Genomic DNA, 13,622 nt, shown 5'->3' with positions numbered 1-13,622 from the left:
CGGTGCAAATTTTAGGACTAAAAATAATATTGTGAGGTGTTCAGAATAGACTGAAAATGAGTGAAAATTATGGTTATTGAGGTTAATAATACTTTGGGATCAAAATGACCCCCAAATTCTATGATTTAAGCTGTTTTTTAGGGTTTTTTGAAAAAAAACACCCGAATCCAAAACACACCCGAATCCGACAAAAAAAAAATCGGTGAGGGTTTTGCCAAAACGCGTTCGAACCCAAAACACGGCCGCGGAACCGAACCCAAAACCAAAACACAAAACCCGAAAAATTTCCGGTGCTCATCACTAGCTTAGTTATCGAAACACGTTGGTGGAGGTAGCAGGGGACACGTGGAGCTCTCACCTGGCTGTTTATGATAACTCCTGGGGACGCCTGGCTGTGTATCATTTACAAACGATGTTGTCTACTATTATCTGTAGACCATCTTGTCTGGTGAGAACTCATCTGTCAAAGGATTTTATATGTTGTATTTGGAAATAAATTTTTATGGTATCACACTATCTGAGATCCATTTTATCCACATGTATTGCGGATTGATGTGAGAAGGAGGGTACCTATAAGAACTATAGAAGGCCTGAGAGCATTCCAAGTCGGTGATCCGCTCCCTAAAAGGCGCATTTGTCCACCACGGTAGACCACCATTTCGGGTACGAGTCTGGACCCCCAATACACGTCTAATTAATGTTATAACAGTATCACTATGTTTGTGCTTTATTCTTTATTTTAAAAGATTGCATACTCTTCAAATTGTAAGAGATTGAATAACGTTTGGTTCTCTCAAAAGCGCCTGAGAGTCAGGGTGGTAACCATTTTATTCTGAGTGTATGTGTTCCCTCCACTTCCTCTGATACCAAAGGTTCTTCAGCTCGTGAGAAGAACAAAGGTTCTGGCAATCCTCATTGCTCCGGACTGGCTAAGGAGGGCTTGGTACGCGGATCTGGTGGATCTTCTGCTGGAAGATCCACGGCCTTTACATCTTCGGGAGGATCTGCTTCTGCAGGGGCTGTTCGCTTATCAAGACTTACCGCGGCTACGTTTGACGGCATGGCGGTTGAACGCCAGATTTTAGCTCGGAAAGGTATTCCGAGTGAGGTAATTCCTACCCTGAACAGGCAAGGAAGGGGGTAACGTCTAAACATTACCACCGCATTTGTAAGAAATATGTTTCTTGGTGTGAGGTCAAGAAGTTTCCGGCGGTGGAGTTTCAACTTGGACATTTTCTCCTTTTCCTGCAAGTAGGGGTGAATATGGGACTGAGACTGGGCTCCATCAACGTCCAGATCTCTGCTTTGTCCATCTTCTTGCAAAAACAATTGTCTGTTCTTCCTGAGGTTCAGACCTTTTTGAAAGGGGTTCTGCACATCCAGCCTCCCTTTGTGGCGCCTACGGCTCCATGGGATCTTGATGTGGTGTTGCAGTACCTCCAATCTGTTTGGTTTCAGCCTCTACAGGAGGCTGATCTCAAGTTTCTCACGTGGAAGGCGGTCACCTTGTTGGCCTTGGCATCTGCATGACGCGTGTCGGAATTAGGGGCTTTGTAAGAGCCCCTATCTGATCTTCCCTACAGGGCGGAACTTAGGACTCGTCCACAGTTCCTGCCTAAGGTTGTGTCGGCTTTCCACATAAACCAGCCTATTGTGGTGCCAGTGGCTACTGACTCCTCAATTACTTCAAAGGCCTTGGATGTAGTGAGGACTTTGAAGATTTACGTGAAGAGGACGGCTCGTCATAGGAAAAGTGACCCTCTGTTTGTCCTCTATGATCCAAAGAAAATTGGATGTCCTGCTTCTAAGCAGTTGATTTCCCGCTGGATCAGGTTCACTATCCAGCATGCTTATTCCATGGCAGGATTGCCGTGTCCAAAATCTGTTAAGACCCACTCTACTCGTAAGGCGGGTTCTTCCTGGGTGGCTGCCCGGGGTGTCTCGGCGGTACAACTCTGCCGAGCAACTACTTGGTTTGGGTCGAACACGTTTGCCAAATTTTACAAGTTCGATACTTTGGTCTCTGATGACCTCAAGTCATAGCAGTATTACAGGAGCCTCTGCACTCTCCCTCCCGTACTGGGAGCTTTGGTACATCCACATGGTACTAATATGGACCCCAGCATCCTCTAGGACGTAAGAGAAAATAGGATTTTGATTTTGGTAAATCCTTTTCTCGTAGTCCGTAGAGGATGCTGGGCGCCCGCCCAGCACTTCGTTTTCCTGCGTTGTTTTTTATGGTTCAGTACTGCCTAGGTAAGGTCTGCGTTATTTACTGTTTCAGCTGTTGCTGAGTTGTTCCGGCATGTTGTCCGGATTCGCATGTTTGTGTGAGCTGGTATGAATTACGCCACTATCTGTGTAATTCCTTCTCTCGATGTATGTCGTCTCCTCGGGCACAGTTTCTAGACTGAGTCTGGTAGGAGGGGCATAGAGGGAGGAGCCAGCCCACACTGTTAAACTCTTAAAGTGCCAATGGCTCCTGGTGGACTTGTCTATACCCCATGGTACTAATATGGACCCCAGCATCCTCTACGGACTACGAGAAAAGGATTTATCGGTAGGTAACCAAAATCCTATTATCTAGATCATCCCGTTATTAATAATGACAAACTGTCAGTGTTTGCTGTTTGATGCACCTCAATAAATTGATGTAATTATATCAGAAAGTGCCCCAAAATTGGTACTTTGGGGTATTTAATTAAATTTCATAACGTCCCTGTATTCTCTGGCCTAAATAATATTCCAGATATTTATAGTTGTTACAGATTCATTCATACAGGTATGCTCATAAAATAAATTTTTTGGTAAGCTCACTATTAAGTGCTACAGTATATAGCTTTTATTTAATTGTTGCAATTGTAGTCACTAGATGAAATCCCTTACAGGTTGAGTATCCCTTATCCAAAATGCTTGGGACCAGAGGTATTTTGGATATGGGATTTTTTAGTTTTTTGGAATAATTGCATACCATAATGAGATATCATGGCTATGGGACCTAAGTCTAAGCACAGAATGCATTTATGTTACATATACACCTTATACACACAGCCTGAAGGTAATTTTAGCCAATATTTTTTATAACATTGTACATTAAACAAAGTGTGTGTACATTCACACAATTCATTTATGTTTCATATACACCATGGGGGTAATTCCAAGTTGATCGCAGCAGGATTTTTGTTAGCAGTTGGGCAAAACCGTGTGCACTGCAGGGGAGGCAGATATAACATGTGCAGAGAGAGTAATAGGCCCTACACACTGGCCGATATACTGAAAGATATGAACGATCTCGTTCATAAATGAACGAGAACTCGTTCATATCTTTCAGTGTGGAGACTCCAGCGATGAACGATGCGCGTCCCCGCGCTCGTTCATCGCTGGTCTCCCGTCGGCTGTGCATGCAGGCCAATATGGACGATCTCATCCAGATTTGCCTGCACTTCAATGCAGCCGGGTGACGGGGGGAGTGAAGAAACTTCACTCCCCCCGTCACTGCCCCCCCGCCGCCGGGTCGCTCGTCGGCCGTATCCGCCGTCGGGCGGGTCGGCCAGTGAGTAGGGCCCATTAGATTTGGGTGGGTTATTTTGTTTCTGTGCAGGGTAAATACTGGCTGCTTTATTTTTACACTGCAAATTAGATTGCAGATTGAACACACCACACCCAAATCTAACTCTATCTGCACATGTTAAATCTGCCTCCCCTGCAGTGCACATGGGGGGTAATCCTGAGTTGATCGCAGCAGCAAGTTTGTTAGCAATTGGGCAAAACCATGTGCACTGCAGGGGAGGCAGATATAACATTTGCAGAGAGAGTTAGATTTGGGTGGGTTATTTTGTTTCTGTGCAGGGTAAATACTGGCTGCTTTATTTTTACACTGCAATTTAGATTGCAGATTGAACACACCCCACCCAAATCTAACTCCCTCTGCACATGTTACATCTGCCCCCCCTGCAGTGCACATGGTTTTGCCCAATTGCTAACAAAGTTCCTGCTGCAATCAACTTGGAATTACCTCCATGGTTTTGCCCAACTGCTAACAAAAATCCTGCTGCGATCAACTTGGAATTACCCCCCTTATACACACAGCCTGAAGGTCATTTAATACAATATTTTTAATAACTTTGTGTATTAAACAAAGTTTGTGTACATTGAGTCATCAAAAAACAAAGATTTCACTATCTCACTCTCACTCAAAAAAGTCTGTATTTCGGAATATTCCGTATTTGAGAATATTTGGATATGGGATACTCAACCTGTATTATGTTCTCTGTAACAATTAGGCATCCATATACTCATTGTTGTGCTATCTGTTCAGCAATAACTGTCGTTGTCATTATAGATTGATATAAATAGGGTCACTGCATATATCCGCTATGGAATCTGAATTTTATGCTCACTAGACTGCTTATAATTCAGTTAATTTCACATGATCTTAAACGTTATATACAATAAAAAGTATTCACAACACCTTGCTAGGTATTCTATAATCACTCCTGAGACCGTAATTTATTATTCTCATGATACACAAATGTGTCATATGGTCTATCTGGTGATTTTAATCTAGAGAATTTGAGTAATTCTCCTTATTCTTTCAAAAATCACTCTAATACTGCAGCACTATGTGCTCTGCAGCTACTAGTAACAATGTGATACTAATGTATCTCCATATAGTGTTGTGTTGAGCTAATTCGTGCATTCAAACTATTCATACTTTATGAATTAGACAAATGTAGCTTCGAGGTGGAGTCCCTTAATATAGTGTCTGGAAATTGAGGGATCCGGTCTGAAGATCGACAGTATCTAGGTCGACAATGTTTAGGTCGACCACTATAGGTCGACAGTCACTAGGTCGACATGGATGGAAGGTCGACAGGGTTTCTAGGTCGACAGGTCTAAAGGTCGACATGAGGTTTTTTTTTATTATTGTTTTTTTTTAAAATTTTTCATACTTAACGATCCACGTGGACTACGATTAGAACGGTAATCTGTGGCGAGCAAAGCGGTAGCGGAGCGAAGGCACCATGCCCAAAGCATGGCGAGCGAAGCGAGCCATGCGAGGGGACGCGGTGCACTAATTTGGGATCCTGGTCACTTTACAAAGAACATGACACACAAAAAATATTCCTCATGTCGACCTTTAGACCTGTCGACCTAGCACATGTCGACCTACAAACCCTTTCGACCTTCCATCCATGTCGACCTAGTGACTGTCGACCTATAGTGGTCGACCTAAACATTGTCGACCTAGATACTGTCGATTTGATGAACCACACCCGGAAATTGAGTCTTTGTATCTTCCTCAATATGCCATCTGTTGAGCAGCAGCTATCTATTGTTATTAGATTGATACAAATGTAGCTGGTGAGTAGAGTCACATAGGGCGGGATTTACTAAAGGGAAAATGCGATAAAACCCTTGTTTTCTGGGGTTTTATAGCATTTTCGTACTAACACCTGGCCGATACGTTTTTGGCCATGGGGGTATCGCCATCCAAAGATGGGGATCACCTATAGGAGCCTATGGGCTTCTTATTGTCAGCCGCCGCAACCCGCCTCCTCCGACGCCGCCCGCCGCTGACGCCGCCCCGCTATGACTCTCACTAGCACTGCATTAGTAATACATCTCCATGTGGCATTACATTGGGCTTGTTTATATATATATATATATATATATATATATACACACACACACTTTTCCTACTTATCACAATTGTACAACCAAAACCCAATGATTTAATTGCTGGTATATGTATGCATATGATAACACATTGGCTTAAATAGATATAATATTGGGCTGCTATTAATCCCCAGAGGGATCCCTCTGCTGCTGCAGCGCTGTGTGTTCAGTGATTCCTATTTGCAATGGTTTCCTCATAGTTCTCCATATAGTATTTCATTGAACTCATTTCTATACACATTGGGGGTCATTCCGAGTTGATCGTACGCAAACTGCTTTTAGCAGCTTTGCACACGCTAAGCCGCCGCCTACTGGGAGTGAATCTTAGCTTCTTAAAATTGCGAACGAAAGATTCTCAAAATTGCGATTACATACCTCTTAGCAGTTTTTGAGTAGCTCCAGACTTACTCGGCATCTGCGATCAGTTCAGTCAGTTTCGTTCCTGGTTTGACGTCACAAACACACCCAGCGTTCGCTCAGACACTCCCCCGTTTCTCCAGCCACTCCCGCGTTTTTCCCAGAAACGGTAGCGTTTTTCCGCACACACCCATAAAATGGCCAGTTTCCGCCCAGTAACACCCACTTCCTGTCAATCACATTACGATCACCAGAACGATGAAAAAGCCGTGAGTAAAAATACTTACTACATAGCAAATTTACTTGGTGCAGTCGCACTGCGGACATTGCGCATGCGCGTTAGCGATTGTTCGCTCCGTTGCGAAAAAAAACAACGAGCGATCAACTCGGAATGACCCCCATTATACATGCATTATGCATTTATACATTTAGTAAGACCAGGCAGCGGCCTGGATGCCGCCAACACGTGTTCAGTTTTTTGGACTTTATCTAGGCCATGATTTGAAACCTACAGTTTTGTCATTGTCCTCAAAGGTAGTTGTGACATAGCGGTCAGGAGGTATGTTGTGGGTCATTATCTTGCTGTACTAAGTAAGCTACACTTCATCACAATATTTTCTCTGACGTCCTAAGTGGATGCTGGGGACTCCGTAAGGACCATGGGGAATAGCGGCTCCGCAGGAGACAGGGCACAAAAGTAAAAGCTTTAGGATCAGGTGGTGTGCACTGGCTCCTCCCCCTATGACCCTCCTCCAAGCCTCAGTTAGGTTTTTGTGCCCGGCCGAGAAGGGTGCAATCTAGGTGGCTCTCCTAAAGAGCTGCTTAGAGTAAAAGTTTTGTTAGGTTTTTTATTTTCAGTGAGTCTTGCTGGCAACAGGCTCACTGCAACGAGGGACTTAGGGGAGAAGAAGTGAACTCACCTGCGTGCAGGATGGATTGGCTTCTTAAGCTACTGGACACTAGCTCCAGAGGGACGATCACAGGTACAGCTTGGATGGGTCACCGGAGCCGCGCCTCCGACCCCCTTGCAGATGCTGAAGAGAGAAGAGGTCCAGAAATCGGCGGCTGAAGACTTCCCAGTCTTCTTAAGGTAGCGCACAGCACGGCAGCTGTGCGCCATTGCTCTCAGCACACTTCACACCAACGGTCACTGAGGGTGCAGGGCGCTGGGGGGGGCGCCCTGGGCAGCAATGAAAGTACCTATGCTGGCTAAAAATACATCACATATAGCCTCTGGGGCTATATGGATGTATTTAACCCCTGCCAGGTTGTCAGAAAAACGGGAGAAGCAGCCCGCCGAAAAGGGGGCGGGGCCTATTCTCCTCAGCACACAGCGCCATTTTCCTACACAGCTCCGCTGCTAGGAAGGCTCCCAGGCTCTCCCCTGCACTGCACTACAGAAACAGGGTTAAAACAGAGAGGGGGGGCACTAATTTGGCGATATTATTATATATTAAGATGCTATAAGGGAAAACACTTATATAAGGTTGTCCCTGTATAATTATAGCGTTTTGGTGTGTGCTGGCAAACTCTCCCTCTGTCTCCCCAAAGGGCTAGTGGGGTCCTGTCCTCTATCAGAGCATTCCCTGTGTGTGTGCTGTGTGTCGGTACGTGTGTGTCGACATGTATGAGGACGATGTTGGTGAGGAGGCGGAGCAATTGCCTGTAATGGTGATGTCACTCTCTAGGGAGTCGACACCGGAATGTATGGCTTATTTAGGGAATTACGTGATAATGTCAACACGCTGCAAGGTCGGTTGACGACATGAGACGGCCGGCAAACCAATTAGTACCTGTCCAGGCGTCTCAAACACCGTCAGGGGCTTTAAAACGCCCATTTACCTCAGTCGGTCGACACAGACACAGACACGGACACTGACTCCAGTGTCGACGGTGAAGAAACAAACGTATTTTCCATTAGGGCCACACGTTACATGTTAAGGGCAATGAAGGAGGTGTTACATATGTCTGATACTACAAGTACCACAAAAAAGGGTATTATGTGGGGTGTGAAAAAACTACCTGTAGTTTTTCCTGAATCAGATAAATTAAATAAAGTGTGTGATGATGCGTGGGTTTCCCCCGATAGAAAATTATTGGCGTTATACCCTTTCCCGCCAGAAGTTAGGGCGAGTTGGGAAACACCCCTTAGGGTGGATAAGGCGCTCACACGCTTATCAAAACAAGTGGCGTTACCGTCTCCAGATACGGCCGCCCTCAAGGAGCCAGCTGATAGGAGGCTGAAAAATATCCTAAAAAGTATATACACACATACTGGTGTTATACTGCGACCAGCGATCGCCTCAGCCTGGATGTGCAGCGCTGGGGTGGCTTGGTCGGATTCCCTGACTGAAAATATTGATACCCTTGACAGGGACAGTATTTTATTGACTATAGAGCATTTAAAGGATGCATTTCTATATATGCGAGATGCACAGAGGGATATTTGCACTCTGGCATCAAGAGTAAGTGCGATGTCCATATCTGCCAGAAGATGTTTATGGACACGACAGTGGTCAGGTGATGCAGATTCCAAACGGCACATGGAAGTATTGCCGTATAAAGGGGAGGAGTTATTTGGGGTCGGTCCATCGGACCTGGTGGCCACGGCAACAGCTGGAAAATCCACCTTTTTTACCCCAAGTCACATCTCAGCAGAAAAAGACACCGTCTTTTCAGCCTCAGTCCTTTCGTCCCCATAAGGGCAAGCGGGCAAAAGGCCAGTCATATCTGCCCAGGGGTAGAGGAAAGGGAAGAAGACTGCAGCAGGCAGCCCCTTCCTAGGAACAGAAGCCCTCCACCGCTTCTGCCAAGTCCTCAGCATGACGCTGGGGCCGTACAAGCGGACTCAGGTGCGGTGGGGGGTCGTCTCAAGAGTTTCAGCGCGCAGTGGGCTCACTCGCAAGTGGACCCCTGGATCCTACAAGTAGTATCCCAGGGGTACAGATTGGAAATTCGAGACGTCTCCCCCTCGCAGGTTCCTGAAGTTTGCTTTACCAACGTCTCCCTCCGACAGGGAGGCAGTATTGGAAACAATTCACAAGCTGTATTCCCAGCAGGTGATAATCAAAGTACCCCTCCTACAACAAGGAAAGGGGTATTATTCCACACTATTTGTGGTACTGAAGCCAGACGGCTCGGTGAGACCTATTCTAAATCTGAAATCTTTGAACACTTACATACAAAGGTTCAAATCAAGATGGAGTCACTCAGAGCAGTGATAGCGAACCAGGAAGAAGGGGACTATATGGTGTCCCTGGACATCAAGGATGCTTACCTCCATGTCCCAATTTGCCCTTCTCACCAAGGGTACCTCAGGTTCGTGGTACAGAACTGTCACTATCAGTTTCAGACGCTGCCGTTTGAATTGTCCACGGCACCCCAGGTCTTTACCAAGGTAATGGCCGAAATGATGATTCTTCTTCAAAGAAAAGGCGTCTTAATTATCCCTTACTTGGACGATTTCCTGATAAGGGCAAGGTCCAGAGAACAGTTGGAGGTCGGAGTAGCACTATCTCAAGTAGTTCTACGACAGCACGGGTGGATTCTAAATATTCCAAAATCGCAGCTGATTCCGACGATACGTCTGCTGTTCCTAGGGATGATTCTGGACACAGTCCAGAAAAAGGTGTTTCTCCCGGAGGAGAAAGCCAGGGAGTTATCCGAGCTAGTCAGAAACCTCCTAAAACCAGGCCAAGTGTCAGTGCATCAATGCACAAGAGTCTTGGGAAAAATGGTGGCTTCTTACGAAGCGATTCAATTGGGCAGATTTCACGCAAGAATTTTTCAGTGGGATCTGCTGGACGAATGGTCCGGATCGCATCTTCAGATGCATCAGCGGATAATCCTGTCTCCAAGGACAAGGGTGTCTCTTCTGTGGTGGCTGCAGAGTGCTCATCTACTAGAGGGCAGCACATTCGGCATTCAGGACTGGGTTCTGGTGACCACGGATGCCAGCCTGAGAGGCTGGGGAGCAGTCACACAGGGAAGAAATTTCCAAGGAGTGTGGTCAAGTCTGGAGACTTCTCTCCACATAAATATACTGGAGCTAAGGGCAATTTACAATGCTCTGAGCCTAGGAAGACCTCTGCTTCAAAGTCAACCGGTGCTGATCCAGTCGGACAACATCACGGCAGTCGCCCACGTAAACAGACAGGGCGGCACAAGAAGCAGGAGGGCAATGGCAGCAAGGATTCTTCGCTGGGCGAAAAATCATGTGATAACACTGTCAGCGGTGTTCATTCCGGGAGTGGACAACTAGTGGGGACTTCATCTGGAAGTCTTCCACATGATTGTGAACCGTTGGGAAAGACCAAAGGTGGACATGATGGCGTCCCGTATGAACAAAAAACTGGACAGGTATTGCGCCAGGTCAAGAGACCCTCAGGCAATAGCTGGGACGCTCTGGTAACACCGTGGGTGTACCAGTCGGTGTATGTGTTCCCTCCTCTGCCTCTCATACCCAAGGTACTGAGAATTATAAGACGGAGAGGAGTAAGAACTATACTCGTGGCTCCGGATTGGCCAAGAAGGACTTGGTACCCGGAACTTCAAGAGATACTAAGAAGGGACTTGCTTCAGCAAGGATCATGTCTGTTCCAAGACTTACCGTGGCTGCGTTTGACGGCATGGCGGTTGAACGCCGGATCCTAAGGGAAAAAGGCATTCCGGAAGAGGTCATCCCTACCCTGGTCAGAGCCAGGAAGGAGGTGACCGCACAACATTATCACCGCATTTGGCGAAAATATGTTGCATGGTGTGAGGCCAGGAAGGCCCCCACGGAGGAATTTCAACTCGGTCGATTCCTGCATTTGCTACAAACAGGAGTGTCTATGGGCCTCAAATTGGGGTCCATTAAGGTTCAAATTTCGGCCCTGTCGATTTTCTTCCAGAAAGAATTGGCTTCAGTTCCTGAAGTCCAGAAGTTTGTCAAGGGAGTACTGCATATACAACCCCCTTTTGTGCCTCCAGTGGCACTGTGGGATCTCAACGTAGTTCTGGGATTCCTCAAATCACATTGGTTTAAACCGCTCAAATCTGTGGATTTGAAATATCTCACATGGAAAGTGACCATGCTGTTGGCCCTGGCCTCGGCCAGGCGAGTGTCAGAATTGGCGGCTTTGTCTCACAAAAGCCCATATCTGATTGTCCATTCGGACAGGGCAGAGCTGCGGACTCGTCCCCAGTTTCTCCCTAAGGTGGTGTCAGCGTTTCACCTGAACCAGCTTATTGTGGTACCTGCGGCTACTAGGGACTTGGAGGACTCCAAGTTGCTAGATGTTGTCAGGGCCCTGAAAATATAGATTTCCAGGACGGCTGGAGTCAGGAAAACTGACTTGCTGTTATCCTGTATGCACCCAACAAACTGGGTGCTCTTGCTTCTAAGCAGACGATTGCTCGCTGGATGTGTAGTACAATTCAGCTTGCACATTCTGTGGCAGGCCTGCCACAGCCAAAATATGTAAATGCCCATTCCACAAGGAAGGTGGGCTCATCTTGGGCGGCTGCCCGAGGGGTCTCGGCTTTACAACTTTGCCGAGCTGCTACTTGGTCAGGGGCAAACACGTTTGAAAAATTCTACAAATTTGATACCCTGGCTGAGGAGGACCTGGAGTTCTCTCATTCGGTGCTGCAGAGTCATCCGCACTCTCCCGCCCGTTTGGGAGCTTTGGTATAATCCCCATGGTCCTTACGGAGTCCCCAGCATCCACTTAGGACGTCAGAGAAAATAAGAATTTACTTACCGATAATTCTATTTCTCGTAGTCCGTAGTGGATGCTGGGCGCCCATCCCAAGTGCGGATTGTCTGCAATACTTGTACATAGTTATTGTTACAAAAATCGGGTTATTATTGTTGTGAGCCATCTTTTCAGAGGCTCCGCTGTTATCATGCTGTTAACTGGGTTCAGATCACAGGTTGTACAGTGTGATTGGTGTGGCTGGTATGAGTCTTACCCGGGATTCAAAATCCTTCCTTATTGTGTACGCTCGTCCGGGCACAGTATCCTAACTGAGGCTTGGAGGAGGGTCATAGGGGGAGGAGCCAGTGCACACCACCTGATCCTAAAGCTTTTACTTTTGTGCCCTGTCTCCTGCGGAGCCGCTATTCCCCATGGTCCTTACGGAGTCCCCAGCATCCACTACGGACTACGAGAAATAGAATTATCGGTAAGTAAATTCTTATTATTGTATGAAGATAAATAAGGCTTGTAATAGGATTGTTACTTTTCTTTGGAAAAAAGACATTGATATAGAAAAAAGACATTGATATAGAAATGTAAATATAACTATGTGAACACCAGTTACTGAAATAATTGCCTTGCCAGCAAATGCCCATTGGGCCAGTGTCCACTTTGTGCTAAAAAATGCTTCCTCAAGTGTGGCATCATGATGTAATCTTAAAAGGTGCATTGTGATGTAAAATGGGCATACAGCTTTCCACTTATTACAATGTCTTCTTAGATAAATTGGCTTGCAAAGCAAATCTCTCATGTATCCTGTGGATATTTGATGGATTTTCATGTATTTTAAAAGGAAAGAACTTTCAAAAGCAAAACCTGGTGTTAAACATGTTTAAAGCTGCTGCATAGTATATAAACCCTACACCTTTAGGAACCATCCTTACTCTTATATGATGGCATATAGAAAACCATGCATGATGAACATAAGATTTCACATACTGGTTCCTCATTGGATAACACCTACAGCACGCCCTGTCTTTCGTAGTCCACTGGTGGTGCTTTTTGGCCCAGACAAGCCCCTTTTCCATTGCTACAGAACAGCTGTAATTTCTTAACCCATTACTTGCTCACTAAAAGAAAGAATTTTTTTCTAGCTCTGAAATTTACATGATTTTTAGGTGTTTGCTAACTTACTTTTTGGTATTTCACCTGTAGCAGTTTATTACTTGTCTTCTGTTTCAGGTTATTCACTGAGCTTGAATTGCTTAAGTTTCAATAAAAACTGGAAACATTGGGGTGTTCGATGACATTTCACCGGGAGTGTATGTTTAACTTAATTTGTCATTACATTTCCTGCCTACTCATTTTGTTCCATTCTTCACGTATTCTTTTTCAGAATGCCGGGCATCCAGGAATACATACAACAGCCCATACAAAATGGATTACGAGACAAAGCTTCCTACGTGAGGAGAGTTGCAGTGTTGGGATGTGCCAAAATGCACAGGCAACACAGGGATGTAGAAGTTGGTGAGTTCTGTACATTAAAACAGAGCATGTTATGACCTTCCTAATACACTACTTTAATGTTGCTGTTATATTCTAAAACCTGCTATGGGGGGAGAGGAAAAACTAGCCATGTTACTGTCCGCTGTGTGATTTCCAGAGTGGCACATCGCTGCCATCACATAACTCACCCCTTATATGTTAAATCACATTAGTTGCAGATATGAATGAGAATAACTAATTATTGCTCACTGCTTTTGTTTCTACTGCGGGTTACACTGGGCTCCACAAGGAAAGACATAGGGTGTAGAGTAGGATCTTGATCCGAGGCACCAACAGGCTGAAAAAGCTTTGACTGTTCCCAAGATGCTTAGCGCCACCTCCTCTATAACCCCGCCTCCC

The 13,622-nt window shown here is 45.7% G+C and overlaps 1 protein-coding gene across 3 annotated transcripts in view; it reads left to right on the top strand.

Annotated features, from left to right (window-relative positions):
* AP4B1 (adaptor related protein complex 4 subunit beta 1) overlaps positions 1–13,622 on the top strand; it is a 293,647-nt gene that overhangs the window by 178,583 nt on the left and 101,442 nt on the right. For all 3 annotated transcript variants that reach the window (XM_063955413.1, XM_063955414.1, XM_063955412.1), the window contains one exon: positions 13,114–13,244. In XM_063955413.1, the coding sequence (XP_063811483.1) occupies positions 13,114–13,244 (131 nt within the window). The remainder of the gene's footprint in view (positions 1–13,113; positions 13,245–13,622) is intronic.

Source organism: Pseudophryne corroboree, chromosome 2, assembly GCF_028390025.1.
Source record: "Pseudophryne corroboree isolate aPseCor3 chromosome 2, aPseCor3.hap2, whole genome shotgun sequence".
NCBI classification, from domain to species: Eukaryota; Metazoa; Chordata; class Amphibia; order Anura; family Myobatrachidae; genus Pseudophryne; species Pseudophryne corroboree.
Note: the sequence above shows the minus strand (reverse complement) of the source record. Positions and strands in the feature narration are given on the sequence as shown.